At 31.7% G+C, this 19,104-nt stretch overlaps 1 protein-coding gene and 2 pseudogenes across 3 annotated transcripts; 2 read left to right on the forward strand and 1 right to left on the reverse strand.

Annotated features, from left to right (window-relative positions):
* The first annotated feature begins 975 nt into the window (after positions 1-975).
* Positions 976-9,703, forward strand: LOC104767823 (uncharacterized). 2 transcript variants are annotated; one of them, XM_087483478.1, is made up of 6 exons: positions 976-1,077; positions 1,167-1,232; positions 5,776-5,934; positions 6,008-8,379; positions 8,455-8,778; positions 8,863-9,703. In XM_087483478.1, exons 4-6 carry the CDS (start codon positions 6,014-6,016, stop codon positions 9,521-9,523), a joined length of 3,351 nt encoding a protein of 1,116 aa, XP_087339604.1. In that variant the 5' UTR covers positions 976-1,077; positions 1,167-1,232; positions 5,776-5,934; positions 6,008-6,013; the 3' UTR covers positions 9,524-9,703. The 2 variants fall into 2 exon arrangements, with proteins under 2 accessions (XP_087339604.1, XP_087339603.1); XM_087483477.1 differs by having other exon boundaries at positions 976-1,073.
* Positions 9,704-10,957: 1,254 nt separating this feature from the next.
* On the forward strand, positions 10,958-13,083 carry LOC147928814 (uncharacterized; annotated as a pseudogene). Its single transcript, XR_015580825.1, has 9 exons — positions 10,958-11,056; positions 11,155-11,291; positions 11,548-11,786; positions 11,863-12,065; positions 12,157-12,249; positions 12,329-12,430; positions 12,510-12,803; positions 12,889-12,966; positions 13,054-13,083. The product of XR_015580825.1 is annotated as an uncharacterized LOC147928814 (transcript).
* Positions 13,084-13,811: 728 nt separating this feature from the next.
* On the reverse strand, positions 13,812-14,568 carry LOC104742598 (stigma-specific STIG1-like protein 4; annotated as a pseudogene).
* Positions 14,569-19,104: the final 4,536 nt, after the last annotated feature.

The raw sequence follows: 19,104 nt of genomic DNA on the forward strand, positions 1-19,104 counted from the left end.
CATCAGCGACACCCCGATATTTTGCCTCTGCACTTGAGCGAGAGACAGTGTGTTGCCGCTTTGAAGACCAAGAAATGATGTTATCTCCAAGAAAAAACACAGAAGTCGAAAGTGGAGCGGCGTGTGTTGCAACATTGAGAACAACACGAACTATAGCAGGTTTCATGACCGAATTGAAAGTTTCATTGCAATCAACACCAAGTTGCTGTGACTTACCATTAGCAACGAGGCGAGCCTTGTAGCGGACCAGATTTCCTGCAGAATCAAACTTATGCTTGTACAACCACATACAACGAATCACATTAGCAAACTTGGGCCGTGGTAACAGTTCCAACGTTCCCATTATAATAAGAGCATCATATTCTTCCCCATAACAGGGTTTCATTTCGAACCTTTGGCTGAATCTATATGGGATTTAGTTAAGGGAGTTGGAGATGTTGTAACAAGAAGTAAAAACCAATTTGAAGCTCAGAAATAATTTTCTTTTAGAAAATCAAGTCGTTATAGACTCTTTTAACAAATCATCGAAAGGAAAAGTGATACGATTAATTTTATTTGAGTTTGAGGATTTTAGGGAGGCTAAAGGAAGATAAAATAGATAATTTTATCCTTCAAAAAACAGATTTTTCGTGGAGGAATTATTTTTGGGCAATGACACATAAAACTGGTCGAAATGGATATTTTCCGGCGAAAAACGTTTAACGGTTTGTGAGAGTTAGTCTTAGAATCAGTTAGAATAGTTTTGATTGGTCAAGAGGAGACCAAGTGGCTCATTCTCAGCCAAGAGAACAGGATAGAGACATTGGTGAGTTGTAATGCCATGTGTTGGGTTAAGAAGTGGATAAGCATGGCCAAAATGGAATGAAAAGTTGTGATTGGTGGAGAACTGCACGTGAGACAGTTGTTTAAGTGACTAAGCAGCTCTAGCACCAACCTTAGGGGACTATAAATACTCAGCCTTTGTTCATTAGCTTTAGAGTAACAAATCTAAACCAAAACCTTAGTCAAAAAGTCCTAGTTCTTTTTTGGAGATAGCGGAAGTCTCCGAGCAGCTCAAGGAAGTTATCAAGCTGGTATGTAAGTAGCTTAGTCTTAGTTTCAGTTTTGCTTCTAGCTTTTTCTTTTTATATCACAACCTAAAAGGATTTTGATGATGCGAAATCCAGAGCATTCGAGTTCAGTGGATTTAGCTAGTCAGAGATGTGAACTATGTCAAGCTCCATACAGACCTTGTGAGTACCGAACACATGTTAAGTAGCACATGCTTAGGTTTTATTTATTTTTTTGATATTGCGTGTGAGGTTAGATTTTGTAGTTGATTGAATTGTTTGGTTGTTGTGTTTATTATCGTAATTTCTTGTGGTAATTGTTGCATGTTAGGTTCATGTTCTATCTTTTTATAGCTCGTGATTATTGTTGTGTGATTTGTTTGATGTGATTATTATTGTGTGATTTGTTTGTTGTGAGTAGTATAGATGTTAGTATAATTGGTTATGCTATCGTTCTAACCATTACGTTGCTCGTTTATTTGCAAGTCAATAATTGGTAGTTATTGACGAGATTGAGATGCCTTGTTTGACGTTGTTTTTTTTTTAATTTTTATTTGATTGTGATAGAAAGAATGTTAGTTTGTTGTGTGTTCTTTGTGTTAGTGTTGCTCGTGCATGGATGTTTGATTGATTGTTAGTTAAAGTTGCAAGTATTCTTAGTCATTTGATATACTTGTATTTTTGGTTGAGTCATTAGTCTTGTTAAGACTTGGAAAAGGCGATAACGTGATTGTCCCAATGGCTCAGAGTGGTTCGCTACCAACGAGCACTACTTGACGAAGTTGTAAATTTTACCGTAAGAGAATAGGTCCCTTGTACACGGTTTTAGGAAAGGGATGTGATCCTTCTAGCCTATGTGGCTAAGGGTCAGGGAAGCATTGTGTAGTGGGAAATCCGTTTCGTAGAAGATCAAAGACCTTAAAGTAAAGTTTATTAGTATCGTACAAGTTGTAATGTGAGTCGTTGTGCAAGTACTCTTTATTTGGGTGCTTTAGCTTCCTTAAGCATTGTTTGATTTCGTGATTATGTGATTTACTTAATGCATGTGTTGGCTGCATTAGTTGCTTGTTTATTGTTATAGTTCAAGTTGGGGTGTTGTTAAGAGGTCAGTTAGACAGGCTCACTGAGTAATCTTAGATTACTCGTGATGCTACCTCTTGTTTTGAGGGTATTCCCTTTTAGGTAATCCCCTAGCAGTTGTGGTGATCATAGGCTGGCTAGATTAGATACTTTACAGCTATTTGCTAAAACTCAAAAATTTTATTACGTATAGTTTTCTATATAGGTCTGGAAAACTATACCTGTTTTGGTAACGAGTGAAAGTACGATAATATACTAAGTAATAATCGGTTTTATCTAAACCTGAAAATGTTCAAATGATATATTAGTTTTGTCTGGACTGACACAACTCGCGACTGTGGTACGGGTTAAAAAGCCTTAGAACCAGTGAGATGGAAAAAGAGGATCGAGTTTTTTTAATAAAAAAACTTTGATACCATGTAATTTGATGAAACTCCGTGATCAGAAAAATTGTATTCACGAGAATATATAGTGTATGTTACATGATAAGGACGAATATACGTCGAACAATATGCGATATACAAAAATCATAGATATGCCTATATCTATGCTAACACAAACTATTACACTATTGTTATTGTACATTTTTGCAGTTTAATTGAGAGTTTAGTTAGTTATACTGTAGAGTAAAATGGTAAAATAATCATCAACACACAGAAGTTTATCAACACACAAAGTTTATAGTTGAACTAACTTTGGGGATTTAATATTATTTTTACTATTTTTATTATTTCATTATCTAATTTAGTTAACCGAAATTGACAATCTATATTTCTATTAGTCGCGAAATCATTCCATTATTCGACAAAGTACTATTTAGAACATTATTGTTGGATTGTTATTATTATTTTTATTTCTAGGATGTTTTTTTTTTTGGTTATATGAATTAAATTTTGGTGTAGTGTGATAAATAGAAAAGTCATCTTGAGGAGACGAGACGCGTTAACGAGTGATAGTTTTTTGGTTTTTTTGGTTCAAAGTTTGCTCCTTCCACGCTTTTTCATTCTCTTTCGTCTTCCTAATGACATCTCCACCTCAACTATTTTTATTTTTAACAAATTTTAATATATATTACTTCCAAAAAGAAACTCATTATATATCAAGGAGACAAAATTCAATCACAAAAAGGTTGATGCAAACTACTTACTAATAACCAACCAATTAGAAATGAACAAAACTATTTTATTTAAATGTTGGATCCGATATAGCATACAACAACGTGTCGAAGAAGAAGTGTTACATGTATCATCTAATTTAATCAGTAACTTGATCCATTGTTTTAGAAGGAAAAGAAAACACTCACTTTTTCATAAGAAATCAAAAACATCTTTATTAACTAATCTTATCTTCCACGACCACATGGCCTCATTAGATTATATACATGTGTGATACCTCTATATTTTTCTTTTATGAACCATAAAAAAATAGGGTGCATATGTGTATTTCTTTGGGTTTTATTCCTATCTTTAAATTTATAGACTGAATAAAAAACATGTCTCAACAAAAAAAGAAAAGGAAAAAATAAATTGTCTGAAGCTATATCAGATAGAGTGTGGATTCCACCAAAATTAAAGTCTAGTAAATTTAAACATTGGAAGATAATGTGTATACATACACACATCGAACTTAGTAGTTCACGAAAGGGACTCTTTTTTTTGAGTGGTCAAAAAGATTTTTTCTTTTCGATAAACAAAAAAAACCATTCGTTATCTCAATTCTCAATGGATGATGTATGAATAATATAATAAATTAGGTACTATCCCGCGGAAAACCGCGGGCTAAATTTTTTTTATGAAAATTTGTAGTAATTTATTTTGTTATTATGTTATTTATAATAGTTTGTGATTAAAAATTTGTTGCTTATATGATAATTTTTGTATTTTAAAAATGTTTATTGAAAACCTGTCAATAAAATATTTGCATGTTTTTTAAGTGTAAATTAGTTTTGATTCTAACAGATTTTTTACTTTTTTACAATTTATTTTATTTGATGATTCTCTATTTTCGTTTTTTAATTAAAAATATTTATTTAATTAATTATTTAATCTTAATTAATTTTTCCTAATGATAATTGAATGTAATTTTTTATATATTTTAGGGTTAGTTCTATAGTACTTATCAATTAATATCAATTAATATAGTAAGATATAAATTGAATGAGATTGTTACTTATATGAAGAAGCTCTGGGCCTCAAATGAGAAGTTCTGGGCATACTGGGCCTAAAACCGGAACATGTTAAATAGATAATTGCGTGTTCTTATTATGTCACTCGTAATTTCGAAAACATTTTCTTTTCGATGATTTGTTTAGAAAACATTTAATGATGCAAAGCAAACTGAATGAGATTTCTTTAGAAAACATTGCATTTTATCATTTTATGTATACTCATGTTTGATAAAATTTCCCATCTAAATTTTAAATTTTCATATTTCATATTCACGATTAAACACGGTTAACAGATCTTTTTCGAAACAACTGCTCCAAACAAGAAACTTGCCCCACCACACAAGAACAGTACAGGTGCTTTCGACTCTTTTACATATTTATATACGTAAACATGGAAGAAGCCAACATTGATCTATGTTGAACTTACATGCATGATGCATTAACATTAATTTCACATTCTATAGGCACAACAGTGAAAAAAATCAGTTAAAAGTATATAAATTAATTTCTAGCATGCATTAACATTTTCACATTCTTTCTATATTTAAGACGTATCAAAATATAACTTCTAAAACGTTCAGCTCCCTCCGACTACATGTCTACATCATTTACAAACTGATGTCCTATATGCAATAATCCTTCAGTTTATAATATTGAAAAATGTGGACATAATATATCTTGCTCGAAAGTCATACACAATATATATTACCGAAATATATCAATTCGAAACGAACAGTAAACTAAACACTAAGCATAAACCACTCATATAACCAACTTTATTATCATTACAAAATAAATTTCATCAAAAAAGAAAAAATGAACTCGAAATTACACGATATGATCAATCAACGCAGAACAACAAATGTTAAACTCAAAGACTCGATGTCATCGGTCACTACAAAAAAACAGGTATGTTATATCATTTATTTTGTATCACAAAATTAAATGAAGTAATTTTAAATTACTTATTTTCAAGTGACGCAAATAAATATTATTAGCATCAATCATATCAATTGATATTATAATTATCTAATATTACGTCAATTATTTAAAACTGATTCAGTTTCTATTAGATTGTATCACTTTATTAAAAGTGATATAAAATATATTTTTATATCATTTAGATAATTGATGTCTTTATTTTTTTTTTGTAAAATCACTTTTTTAAACGATATAAAACTTATATCAATAAAAAACTGATTCTAAATTAAATTATATTTATATAATTAATAAATATGTTTACAAAAAGACTTGTGAACGTAAACAAAAAAACTCAAAATCTTTAATAATTTGTATCACCATCGACAAACCTAATCCCAACTAGCATCTCTTTTCTTCTTGGAGTTTTTAACACAAATTAGATCCTTAATCATAAGTAAGTGTTTTTCTGACTTTGATTCTATGATTAGCTTTAATTAATTACAGATTGACATCAGGGTTTGTTTAATTATTTGACTCTAGAATTATGGTCTCACGCAGGATTTTCTTGAGAATTGACTTTTATTTGTGAAGAAACACTCGGCTTGAACAACACATATTGGAATTAATCAAACAAGTTACGACTCGGTTCGCCTTACACCACGACTTCTTATTCACACAACAACCGGACAACTTCAGGCCGATTCTATTCCTAATTAGGTGTTTATTAATCTTCTTAATTTTTCTAGGTTTATTTTTTTCTTTAAAGTAAAACCCAAAAACGTTCTTTCAGGTTTTGATGGATAAGTCATGGATAAAGAAACCACGTTTATCTCAAGATTACTTATCAGGGGTTAAAAATTTCTTGGATTTTGCATTTAGTAAATCAACTGCAGCCACAATGAAATGTCCATGTAACCGTTGTTCTCTAGCCAAATTCAAGTCAAGAGAAGATATTGAAGGTGATTTGATATGCTATGGCTTTTTAAGTTCTTACACAAGTTGGGTGTTTCACGGAGAGAGAATATTTGTCACAGAAAATGCAAGAGTACCTACTGATGATTTAGCTCAAGTTGAAATGGATTCAACTTTGAATCTCTTGGATGATCTTTTCCCTGGTATTAATACTAATATGTATGGTGAAAATGCATTTGGATCTTGTGAGCAGCCTATGGACACTGATAGACCATCAACTTCAAGTGGAAATTTTAGAAAAGAAGAAAGTTTTGATGAGTTGCTTGCTGATTTTACCCAAGAGCTATATGATGGATGCACAAAATTCACGAAGTTGTCTTTTATATTGAAGTTGTACCATATCAAGTGTATGTGTGGGATAAGTGACAAAGGCATATCTATGGTGCTTGATTTGCTGAAAGAAGCATTTACACATGCTAAGTTGCCAAAGTCATTTAATGACATGAAGGGAGTTATTCGTAAATTAGGATTGAGTTACGAGAAAATTCATGCATGTCCAAATGATTGCATGTTATTTTGGGAGGCAGATGCAGAAAGGGAGACTTGTAAAGTTTGTGAAGCTTCTCGTTGGAAACAAAATATTTCTGCCAAGAGTAAGGTTAGGCTAAGTACGGTATCTGGATCAGAGAAAATAAAGAAGAAAACTCCAGCAAAAGGTACAATATCTGGATCAGAGAAGAAAACAAAAAAAACTCCTGCAAAAATTTTGCGTTATTTTCCTCTAAAACCGAGACTACAACGCTTATTCATGTCATCAAAAACTGCTACCCACATGAGATGGCATGCAACTGCGTCTAATAATGATGGCAAGCTTCGACATCCAAGAGACGGAGAGGCTTGGAAATCATTTGATCAAAAATATCCAGAATTCGCATCTGATCCAAGAAATGTCAGACTAGGCTTGGCGACTGACGGTTTTAACCCATTTGGTACAATGAGTAATAGTTATAGCATATGGCCAGTGATATTATTTCCTTATAATTTTCCACCATGGATGTCAATGAAGCAGACATCAATGATCCTCTCTATGGTTATCCCTGGAAAGCAAATGCCTGGTAATGATATTGATGTCTACTTGCAGCCACTTATCAAAGAATTGAAGGAATTATGGTTTGATGGGGTTAAAACAGTAGATGCTTCCACAAAACAAACATTTGACATGCGAGCAGCCATCATGTGGACAATTAGTGATTTTCCTGGTCTTGGAAATTTGTCGGGTTGGAATATATATACGACATCAGCTTGTCCAAGCTGCAATTTTGATGGCACCGGCCAACGTTTACGCCATGGCAAAAAAAATTGTTTTCAGGGTCATCGTCGCTTTCTTCCTCAAGATCATGATTTTCGTCAAAATATAACTAATTTTGACGGATATATCGAAACCAGATCACCACCAGTGACGTTAACAGGTTCTACAATTGTTCATCAACTAGAACAGGTTAATGTTACTCTTGGTAAGAAGCATGGTTTAGTTGGAGTTGGAAGAAAAAGAGATCGAAGTCATGTTGGAAGATCTAGTACTCAACAATGGAAGAAGAGAAGTATATTTTTTGTGTTGCCTTATTGGGAATTTATTATGTTGAGGCATAATTTGGATGTCATGCATATAGAGAAAAATGTGTTTGACAATTTACGCTACACATTATTGGACGACAAAGAAAAATCAAAGGATAATTTGAGTGCTAGAAAAGATCTTCGCGAGTTAGGTATACGTTCTGACTTGTGGCCTGATGATAATGGGAAGTATCAAGCAGCATGTTTTACTCTGGACAATGATGGAAAAGACACCTTTTTAAGTGTCTTACAGAATGTAAAGTTTCCTGATGGTTATGCGTCTAACTTATCAAGTTGTGTTGATGTTAAAAGTCGAAAGCTAGTAGGCTTAAAAAGCCATGACTGTCATGTGATAATGAAAGATTTGTTGTCAGTCGCCATCCGGAATCTACTGCCAACAGATGTGACATCAGCCATTGTTGAGGTTTGTCATTTTTTTAGAGAGATATCTGCAAAGGTCCTTGATATTGAGGAGCTTGACAAACTTCAAGACCGTATTGTAGTGACTCTATGTCGTCTGGAGATGATTTTTCCTCCATCTTTTTTCACAGTGATGGTACATTTAGTAGTACATCTCACAGAAGAAGCAAAATTAGGTGGACCAAATCCATTTCGTTGGATGTATCCGGTTGAGAGGTAATATATATATTTACATTATATGTTTGTATCTATATACACAACTGGAAATTTACTCAATTAATTTATCTCCAGGACTCTAGGACACTTCAAATCATATGTTCGGAATCGCGCTAAACCTGAAGGTTCTATATGTGAGCAATATTTAGCCGATGAATGTGTAACATTTTGCTCAATGTATCTCAAAGATATAGAGACACGATTTACAAGGATTGGACGTGTTGATGATCGACCTGTAGTTGAGACTAGCATAAGAACAAATTCAGAACTTCCAGTTATTTTTCCAACCCTTGGAAGGTTTGTTGGAGCGGGTCAGGTTTATACTCTCAACCATGTGGAAAGACAGCAAGCACATCGACATATATTGGTTAATTGTCATCTACTTGATCACTTACGCGAGTATGTTTCTATCACTTAATAATAACTCATTTTCATTATGTCTGATTGACGTTCTCTAATTTTTACTAATTATTATAATTTCAGGAAGTATAAAAATGACTTGTTAAAGAACCCATCTCACCATAGCAAGAAGAGTCGCGCTATTAACATTGATCGAGAAATGCATCTTAATTTTGCAAAATGGTTCAAACAGAAAGTAGAGCTTGATGAGTTAGATGGGTTAACTGCAGATTTACGATGCTTAGCTTTGGGTCCATCTGAAAAGGTTGTGAAGTATACAGCTTACAATGTCAACGGTTTCAAATTCCGAGCAACAGATAGAGATGTTGAACTGAAAACCCAAAATAATGGTGTTTATGTGGCTGCTGAGACAATGAGTTATGCTAGTTCTCGTGATCCCAACCCAAGAACAGGAACTGTACCATACTATGGAGAGCTGGTTGAAGTTATTGAATTAAACTACTATGAGGTTTTCAAAGTTGTATTGTTTAAGTGCAAGTGGGCTGACACTCGTACGGAACGAGGATACAAAATAGACGCATACGGTCATCATATGGTAAACTTTTCACGCTTGTTACACAGTGGGGATAATGAAGAAGATGAGCCATATGTGTTGGCGTCTGAAGCAAGAATGGTATATTATGTGAAAGATCCTTTTGAGGTAGAATTGAATATCGCAGTTCATGTTCAGCCTAGAGACTTATATGATATGGGTGATGTTGATGATGATGAATCTGAACTTTGAATCTCTTGCAGCTTCTACTTTGGAAAAAAAATCTCTGATCTCTGATCTCTCTTGCAGCTTCTATAAAGTCTTGATAGGGTAGCTAAACACAACAACAAGTACTTGACTAACGAGATGTAACGTAAAGAGACTGCAAGTATCGTACTTTGATTTGCAAAATAATATTTTACATAAACTGGATATATGTGAGCAAAAACTGCAGATTTCTCAAAGTTTTTCAAAAACTGCAGGTTTCTCAAAAACTGCAGGTTTCTCAAAATCAAATTCAATGCCTTAAACATAAAACAAGACTTGACTTAAGAGACTTAACCAGACTACTAAGAGGTCTTAGACTTAACTAGACTTGACTTAAGGACTTAACCAGACTTGACTTAAGGATTTAACCAGACTTGAGTAAAAGGACTTAGACTTAACCAGACTTGACTAAGAGGCCCTAGACTTAACCAGACTTCATTCTATTTTAGCGTTTTGCACAACTGAATTTGAGTAGGATCTCTGATTTGCTTTGTTTTACTGTTATTGATTATTGTGTCTCTTGCAGCTTCTACTTTGGAAAAAAATCAGAATTTGTAACATGCAGTTGCAGCCTGCAATTTCCAGAACCTGCAATTCCCAAAGCATATATGAAGTCTACTTTATATAAAGCCTTTCTAATTTCTGTCATGACTTACTCCACCTAATGTCTAATTTAGTGTTAAACTTGCAGACATTCACTTGCAAAGAATAATTAAATATACACATAAAGTCTTGATAGAGTTGCTAAACACAACAACAAGTACTTGACTAACGAGATGTAACGTAACGAGACTGCAAGTATCTTGACTTTGATTTGCAAAATAATATTTGACTTTGATTTGCAAAATAAGATTTTACATCATATGGTAAAACAGAGGAAGGCATGTTTAATATATTTTGGTTTGCAAAAATAATAGCAAGAGACAAGAATTCTCGATGCTAACGAGACTGCAGGTTTCTCAAAATAATAAAACTGGATATATGTGAGCAAAAAATGCAGGTTTCTCAAAATCAAATTCAATGCCTTAAACATAAAACCAGACTTGATTTAAGAGACTTAACCAGACTACTAAGAGGCCCTAGACTTGACTTAAGGACTAACCAGACTTGACTTAAAGACTTAACTAGACTTGACTAAAAGGACTTAGACTTAACCAGACTTGACTAAGAGGCCTAGACTTGACTTAACCAGACTAGACTCGACTTGAAAATTGTCAGGAAAATTAACTAGACTTGGAAATTTTTAGGAAAATAAAAAAGAAAAAAACTGCAGGTTTATTATTCAGTGCCAACTAATTGGTTTAGTGAATTTTATCAAAAAATTTCAGTTCCCGCTTAGCTTTTCTGTCTCCAGCGCCATCTAATTGTTTTCCATAAATATTAATCACAAATAAACTATAAAAATTTAGGGTTTTTAAAGAAATCCTTATGACGCCGTCAAAAGAAAAAGATATCGCCTGTAAACAAATCTCTTAAGAGCTTGAAGAGAAACTGCTAGAGAGCAATCTCAGATACAAGGTAACGTGTATTGGATTTAATATTTGAAGTTAGTTTTGTGAATTTTAGTATCATACATATTTTGGCATTGCTAACTACTTTATTTGTTTTTTTCTTAGTTTAAGATCGATCATGGATTTTATGGATTCAGAGACACAAAGACCTGATGATTTATCACAGTTGGAAGCAGATTACAGCATCCCTCCTCCCCTTGCTCCAGAATGTAAAAGCTTCAAATGGAAGATACAGATCATAGGTAATTATTTGAGTTATATTATTGAAAGTCATTTTCTGATTGAACTGTTCTTAAAACTGTTTTTAAACTGATTTACGATGATGATACGTAACGTAATATAGCATTGGATACACTCTTTTGTTTTTGATACTGAATCAGTTCAATTATATATTGTTTAAGCGATCAGTGTTTATATATGTACATGTATATTTGTTCCTTTTATGTTAATTATACTGATCAATTTTTCATATATATATATATATGTATCATCAACAAGATACTGATGGAAACATAGAAGGAAAAATGTTGACATCGAAAGATGTATGGAAGTTACAAGGTACTAAAGTGATAGTGCATTTCGACGAAGATAGCGGTCAACCAATTGGAGATTCCGGAGGTTTACTTGGATCATGGTTAGGTCAATTAAGTCATGATGCAAATTTGATACCCATTAACTACAACGACTGGAGGTGTGTTAATTCTTATATAAAAGATACGGCATGGAACACAATTCAGGTAAAATCTAGTTCATATTCATCATTACAAGACAATAAATTGGTTTGATAGCAAGTTTTATGGTTTGTCGTTGCAGTCCAAATTCAGATTTGATGATCCTGTGATTAGAAAAGAATATGTGATGGGTGCACTAGGTAGCAGATGCAAGGATGTCAAACGCCGGCTTTGGAAAGAACACAAAAAGATACTTTGAATGAAACGTTGATGAATCGACCCGACAAAATTCCTGAACTTCAGTGGGGTCAATTTGTTCGGACGAGATTTGATGAGAAGTGGAAGGTATAGTTTTTTTTTGTGTTAAGTATCTACATGTAGTTGAATGTCTTTACATCCAATGCAACTATTTTTCTTCTAATATGTGAGCTTTCAGAAAATGCAAGAACGGAATACAAAGAGCCAAAAACACAATACCATGCCTCACTTATGTGGAAGGAAGAGCTTTCCAAGGAGAAGAAATGAGATTGTGAGTAATTTAGTTTTGACAAAACATTAGTTTCTTATACTGATATTCTATATTATTTATGCATGTATCTTTAATGAAGAAAATCAAAACTGGAAAAACACCAAGTCGAGCAGAGTTTTTTATTGAGTCTCGTACAAAACCTGATGGAAGCTTTGTATGTGAGGAGGCGAAGACACATGCGGTTAGTTTTTTTAATATCAATATTGATTGTTTATCACTATAATTAATTATGTTTGATATTTATCACCTTTTCCTTTTAGGAAGCACTTACAACACTGTTGATTCAAAATCCGCAAGTCACTACTAATGTTACAGCTAGTCTAGATGATGAATATGCTCAAGTGTTTGGTCCAGAGCGTCCAGGACGAGTACGTTGTGTTGGTCGTGGACCCACACCTTCAAAATTAGGAAAACGCTCAAATGTGGCTAGAGCAGATGTAGAAAATTCTGAAATGGTTGTTCAGCTGAAGGGAAAAGTGGAAGAGTTAGGAACTCAGGTAAAGGCAATGAGTACGTTCATCCAACAAATACTTGGTACTTCAACCGGTGAACAGGTAATATACACAATTTAATAATCTGAATTATTTTATTGTAAATTGATTATATAAAACTAATATAATAATTAAACTAAACATTCAGGCAACTGTATGGGCTACAGCTTTTGCTAACATACCTAATCCAGCATTGCTAAACATATCAAATGTACCTAATCCCCAGGTAAATGGTATTTACGTATGTATTCATTTCACAGATACTAACTATTTAGATGATAAACTAATCTGTTTTCTATTTTATTTTTCTTAGGAAGATGATGATGGTCTTGATAGACGATAGTGATCATAGTCAACACAGAAGTTTATCCAAATTTCTTAGCAACTCTGGTTTATTTTGTTTTTTATGCATTTGGAAAACTTATTAGGATGATTTCTGTAATTTGCTTTCCAGTACTTTAATTAGTAATTTCAGTCTTGTTTTTATTTTATTAATTATTTCATATTGAATTGATTTTCAAATAATTAATATTTTAAATAAAAATCTGCAAAAACGTTGATATATATTAACATCAATTTATAAATTATTTGAAAACTATTTTTTTAGTCGCTTTCAAGAAGTGATATAATTTTTAGAATCAATTATTTAAACTAATGTAAATTTCATATCAATTATATACAAGTGATGGTAATAATTTTAAATCAGATAGTTGAAATGATACAAATATTAAATCGGTTATTGTAAATGATACAACTATTAAATCATTTTTCAAAATTGATACTAAGTTTAACATCAGTTATTGGTAAGTGATATAAAAAATTGACATCACTTATTCATAAGTGATATAAATTTAACATCATTTATTTAGAAGTGATATAAATAATTGACATCAATTATTACAACTGATACAAAAAAAAAAATTTTGCATCAGTTGATAATAAATTGATGTTAATTATTTGCATCAGCAATGTGAGTATCATTTCTATAAGTGATGTAAAATTCTTTTGTATCATTTATAAGTAATGCAAAAATACAAAATAAATGATATAACATACCTGTTTTTTTGTAGTGAGTATCTCACCACGTTATATATGAACGATTCATTCATCATCACGATCATCGTAATGTTTACTGTCCGGAGAAGAAGGAGGACATGGCCTATGAAACTTAGGACGACGATGACGTTTTCTAGTTCCAGGCTGTGACGACGGAGCGGCATAACCACACATACCAAACTCACACGGCGCACCCTACTCACACTCGTTCCCGCACTGTCCGCAATTAGACGGATCATTGTTTGTGTCCACACAATCTCCACCACAACATGATAACCCGAACCGACAACTCCGGAAACAGAACCGACAATGGTTTGGATCGGACAAGACATCGACGCATTGGTTACGACAACATCTCATCCGAGCCATTGGTGGTCCGGATCGTTTGCAAGTCCTTGGTTTACACATCCGTGGCTTTGCCCTACCACAATTTGTTGTTGTAGCTGCTTTGTTGTGGCTCTTAAGCCATGAAGAGGTTGTGTTAAGTTGGTAACTTTGACCCCGTACTTGATGAAGAAGAGAGTTTAAGAGGACGAAGAATAGTGCACATAATAATAGCTTAATGGTGATCATCATCGAGGAGAGTTTGGGATGAGGTTAGTTAACTAGATCGCTAATTCAGATCTGTAATTAATGAAAGGTTTATATTAGCCTGAAGAAAGAGGGAGGAAGATTGAGGAGTGCTCATGATTTTCGTGCATGGATGATGATATTTTATTATGCATGTTACTCATTTAATCATTTTATTCATTAGTAAGAAACTTTAATATATTGTTTTCCCTAATGAATTTTTACCTTTGGACCGCGAGGGGTACGTACATTTATATAAATTAGTGTGAAGAAAAGAAAAGGGAATCACATGTCAAAGTAGTTGGAAGAACAAAAAGTGGGTTTACAAAGCCCACATGAATTTTGCTAAGTTTTTATTTTCTTTGGGAGTTACAAAAGGTTGTTAAGAAAATATTGGGGTTACAATTTTCTCTAATAAAATAGTTACGTTGGTCTGTCCTAATGGCATGCGAACACATGCATATTTTTCTATGGAGTTATTTTGTGGTCTTCTTAATCTTTCTTATAGAGTTAACAAATAACAACAAGGTAATGAGACTAGCTAGTTGGATCTCCTTGAGCACAATTGCACAAACCTTTCAAGCGTACAGAGAGAGAGAGAGAGGAGTTCGACATAATGTCTGCATGTTTTCTAGTTTGAAAAAAAGAAACGAAAGTCAAAAGTGTGTCTGCAAATAACATTCCATGCCAAGAACAAGAAGAATCTATACTGATAAAAAGTATGAGCTATAAGCTCCTAAGACCGTCCACATAAGATTTTAAACAACCAATAGGAATTTGACATATCACTTATTAATATTTTACATAATTTTCAGAATTTTCTATATTAAAAATTATTTTAAACAATCTATCATATGATTTGACATGTCATTCGTTAACATTTTTTAAATTTACAGAATTTTTTAGAAAAAGGAAAATTTTAAATTTATGGAAATCAAAGAACTAAGCACAATATCCCACATCGGCTAGAAATTTTTTAGACAATGGTTTAGAACCAGTATAAATAAGATTAATATGCTTCCAACAACGAATGCGCAGGAAAGCTTGATTTATCAGGCGTCCAAGTTTAAAAGTTTTATTTGGTTTGATCTGGTTTTTTATTTGATCAAATTAAAACTTTAAACAGTTTCAAAAAATATTATAATATTTAAAAATTTTAAAAGTTTAAATATTATAAATATTGAAACTTTTAAAAGTTCTTAGCTTTTAAAAAGTTTTTAAATATTATAAGTTTTAAATTTTAAAAATTTAAAATATTATAAATATTGAAATTTTTTAAAAGGTTCAAATTTTATATTTCGAACCTTTAAAAGTTTAAAATATTATTAATATTGATGCAAAACATAAATTATCTTATTTATCTACATTTGTGATTTTTATTTCTTATGAGCTGTAAAACATATTTTTGTATATGATTTTATAGATGAGTTGATATTCTATCATTAATTTTTTATTTTTGGGTCTAAGGAAAAAGGATTGACATCGCAAGACCTTAATTTGATGTTTGAGTCAAATTTTGAGGTTTAAAGAAGAAAGATGGACGATAAACACACATGTTTTATTAGCTATACATAGGCATGACCAGGGTTACGGTTGTCACGGTTAAGGTTTATTAACCATCGGTTATGGTTAGAAGTTTTTGTAACCTTAACCAGAACCATTTAACAAACGGTTAAACGGTTACGTTTAAATACGGTTACAGTTCAAGCGGTTACTGTTATATACGGTTACGGTTATTTGATAATATGATACAGTTGATATTATTTGATGATATAATATAATTGATATTATTTATTTGTAATTAATATGTTCTTATAGTGTACTCATAGTTCTATATATCATATGATTCATATTAAATAAATAATTATTAGTATATTTTATTATGTTTTTAAAATATTATAAACCAAGTAAGGATTTTGGTTTGAGAAGTTTCTAAACGTGTGGATCTAAAACCAAATAAGTATATGGATAAAATTGTCAATAATTGGGTGCATGTGTTGACTATGCTGGTAATGATGAATTTCACAAATGTTATGAGAAAAGAATTGATTTTGTTATTGGAGTTTGATGGGTTAACAAGTTGTGTGGTAGTCTAAAAAAAGGTTTTTCAGTGGAAGAATGTGAAGAAATTGACGAGAAAAAAGAAAAAAAGAGTATAACGAAGAACCAAACGGTAAAAGTTACGATGACAATTAACATAAAATTTGACAATGAAAATGACAAGAAAAAAATATGAAGAATAAGAAACATTGAATAAAAAACACGAAAACATAGGTGGTAGCGATCAATTAAATATGAAAACGAGTTAAATTCATGATTATAATATTGTTTCGTTTTTCTGGTGGTCAAAGAAAATGATTTAGGATATGTGAGGTCATTAGTTTGATTTGCCTCGCCTGGACGTCAAGTTAAATTTATGATTTTTTTTATCAGATTTGATTTTATAACACAACTGATTTTTATATTTTAAAAAGTTGTGCATCTGAAATTTAATTTTTTTCCTTAGTACTAATTTTAATTTTTTTTTATGAGATAATATTTTATTATTGTAATCAATCATATATAATTTTTATCAAAATATATCAAATAAACCCACGCACTACCGTGTAGTATGAGTTCAAAACCTAGTTAAACACAAAAGAAAAACAAAAAAAATGAAAAAAACAAATCAGAAGTGGCATAACAAAATTGTATGGGTAAACTTTAATTGGGCCACAAGGCCTGTAACGTGAAGGTTTGTTTCTGAGGCAAGAAACACACAACTTGGAAAATGGAAAATACATATACGTGTGTCTTTTTTATTCATTATGTGGAAATTGGAACTGGTGGATTCGTTGACTCATGGACACTACAGTAACCTCTGTTCTACTTTATTCTGCTTCTCTTTCATTACTTGTCCTCAGCAACCTCTCTCTGTTCTCCTTTTTTTAAAAACTGTAGCAAGTAGTTTGCTGTGGAAGTTCTTACATTCCCAAAGAGAAAGTAGTAATACTAGGAAACTAAGTTTTATCTATTTGCCTACATTTGAGAGAAGTAACTAAATCACTAGAGAGGGAGGAATCAACTAATTTGGTTGTTCAAGATTTAACCAAACATTGGATTTATTATGATACATAATGAGGTGATAGTACGTACACATTAAATATATACTTATTCGGATTATGACAACTGAGAAGTCTATAGTACTGGTTGTGAATGAACCTGACAAATGATTCAATTTTATTTATGAGGTGTGAATTGGAGGAACAAAATTTAACAAAGTTTATCGATGTGGCGATTGATATACATGTATGTGGTTTATATTGGTCTTTACGTGTTTGCCAATTGCTAATTAATTACGTTTATACGTTATGGTTAAAAAAAATGTTGGTAAGAAATACAAAGTTGATTATCATCGTTTACATTGAAGGATTATAAAAATAAATAATTATTAAAATAGATGTGTTTGCATTTGAAACAGTTTTGCTATAGTGATACAAATAATAGATCTACAAGACTACAACAGTTTTGGGTAAAATAATAATATACACATACAAAATTACAAAAAAAAAAAAAAAAAAAAACTGCAGATCTATAGTTCTGAAAACCAAAAAAAAAAAAAAAAAAGAAACAGGTACTTTACTATAATTGAACCATGCAGATTGCAGTGATCAACAAAATAGAGGCAAGATCTGTTGCGCAGGATCTAAATCTCTATTCTTAAATTTCATATTTTTAGTTTTCCTTATTAATTAACTTGACAAAAAAAGAAAGAAATCACATTTTAATGTTTGATGAATCAAATAGAAATTTCGACAAACAAAAAAGAAAACTAATTCAAGCATAATACTCTCAAACCAAATATCAAAATATCAAATATGATCTATTTCTATTTGAACCGGTGATCTCTAAGTTTTGTTCAATTTTTTCTATTTGTTTAACTATTGACATTTAGTAAAAACTATATATTAAAATTATATTTAATTATACCATCATTATATTTTTTTATGAAAAAACTAATTGATAAGACTGTTAAAATCATAATTACGTATGTTAAGTGGTAAAATTGATAACTAAATGAATAAATAATTACGTATAATAGAGCGGGAAGTAATACGTACGCGGAAACGAGACGAGAGATAGAACATGAATTAGTGTTAGAAGAAAGATGAAACAATTAGAAAAGATCCACAACAAGAACAAGGAGTAGCATGGGAAAGTACACTAAGATGGCACATTAAAAGAGGCTGACCCCATTAATCAACTATTGTTTGCATTGTTCATATAAAATTCATTATCATACTAATTTGCAAATACGAAAAAACATATACTACTATATACTCCTTAATTAAAAGTTTGATGTGGGGCAATCCAACGTGCATAGCTTTGTTGATCTATTCAATTTTGTCGTTTTAATATAAGTAGATATCAATGTAATACCACATTACCACAATTCTTAAGATTGTATTTGTGTATAAAATATGATCTTACTATATATTTGATCTATTACAATATACATTTTCACATGAATTACAACATAAGTTAACTTTGTTTTACAAAAAGATAAACTGATCATTGATTTCTGTTTACATTTCCCATCTTTTTGATCAACTTTTAAAGAAAACTGTTTTCATACTTGACTGCCGAGTTTCTGTTAAATAGGAATAGCTGAAAACAATAATATAAAAAACAGTATTTTGTCTTAAGAAAATACTAACATAACTAGGAGAAATCACAAAAAAAATTTCTAAAAATTATA

The sequence above is a fragment of the Camelina sativa genome, chromosome 14, assembly GCF_030686135.1.
Source record: "Camelina sativa cultivar CO46 ecotype springtype chromosome 14, ASM3068613v1".
In the NCBI taxonomy this organism is placed as follows: domain Eukaryota; kingdom Viridiplantae; phylum Streptophyta; class Magnoliopsida; order Brassicales; family Brassicaceae; genus Camelina; species Camelina sativa.

What these genes read in the sequence shown, in the direction of transcription:
- LOC104767823 (XM_087483478.1), top strand. Translation starts at nt 6,014, where the DNA reads ATGGATAAGTCATGGATAAAGAAACCACGTTTATCTCAAGATTACTTA. An exon ending in TGGATGTATCCGGTTGAGAG is followed by an intron (nt 8,380 to 8,454) that starts GTAATATATATA and finishes ATTTATCTCCAG; the next exon opens with GACTCTAGGACACTTCAAAT. An exon ending in CTACTTGATCACTTACGCGA is followed by an intron (nt 8,779 to 8,862) that starts GTATGTTTCTAT and finishes TTATAATTTCAG; the next exon opens with GAAGTATAAAAATGACTTGT.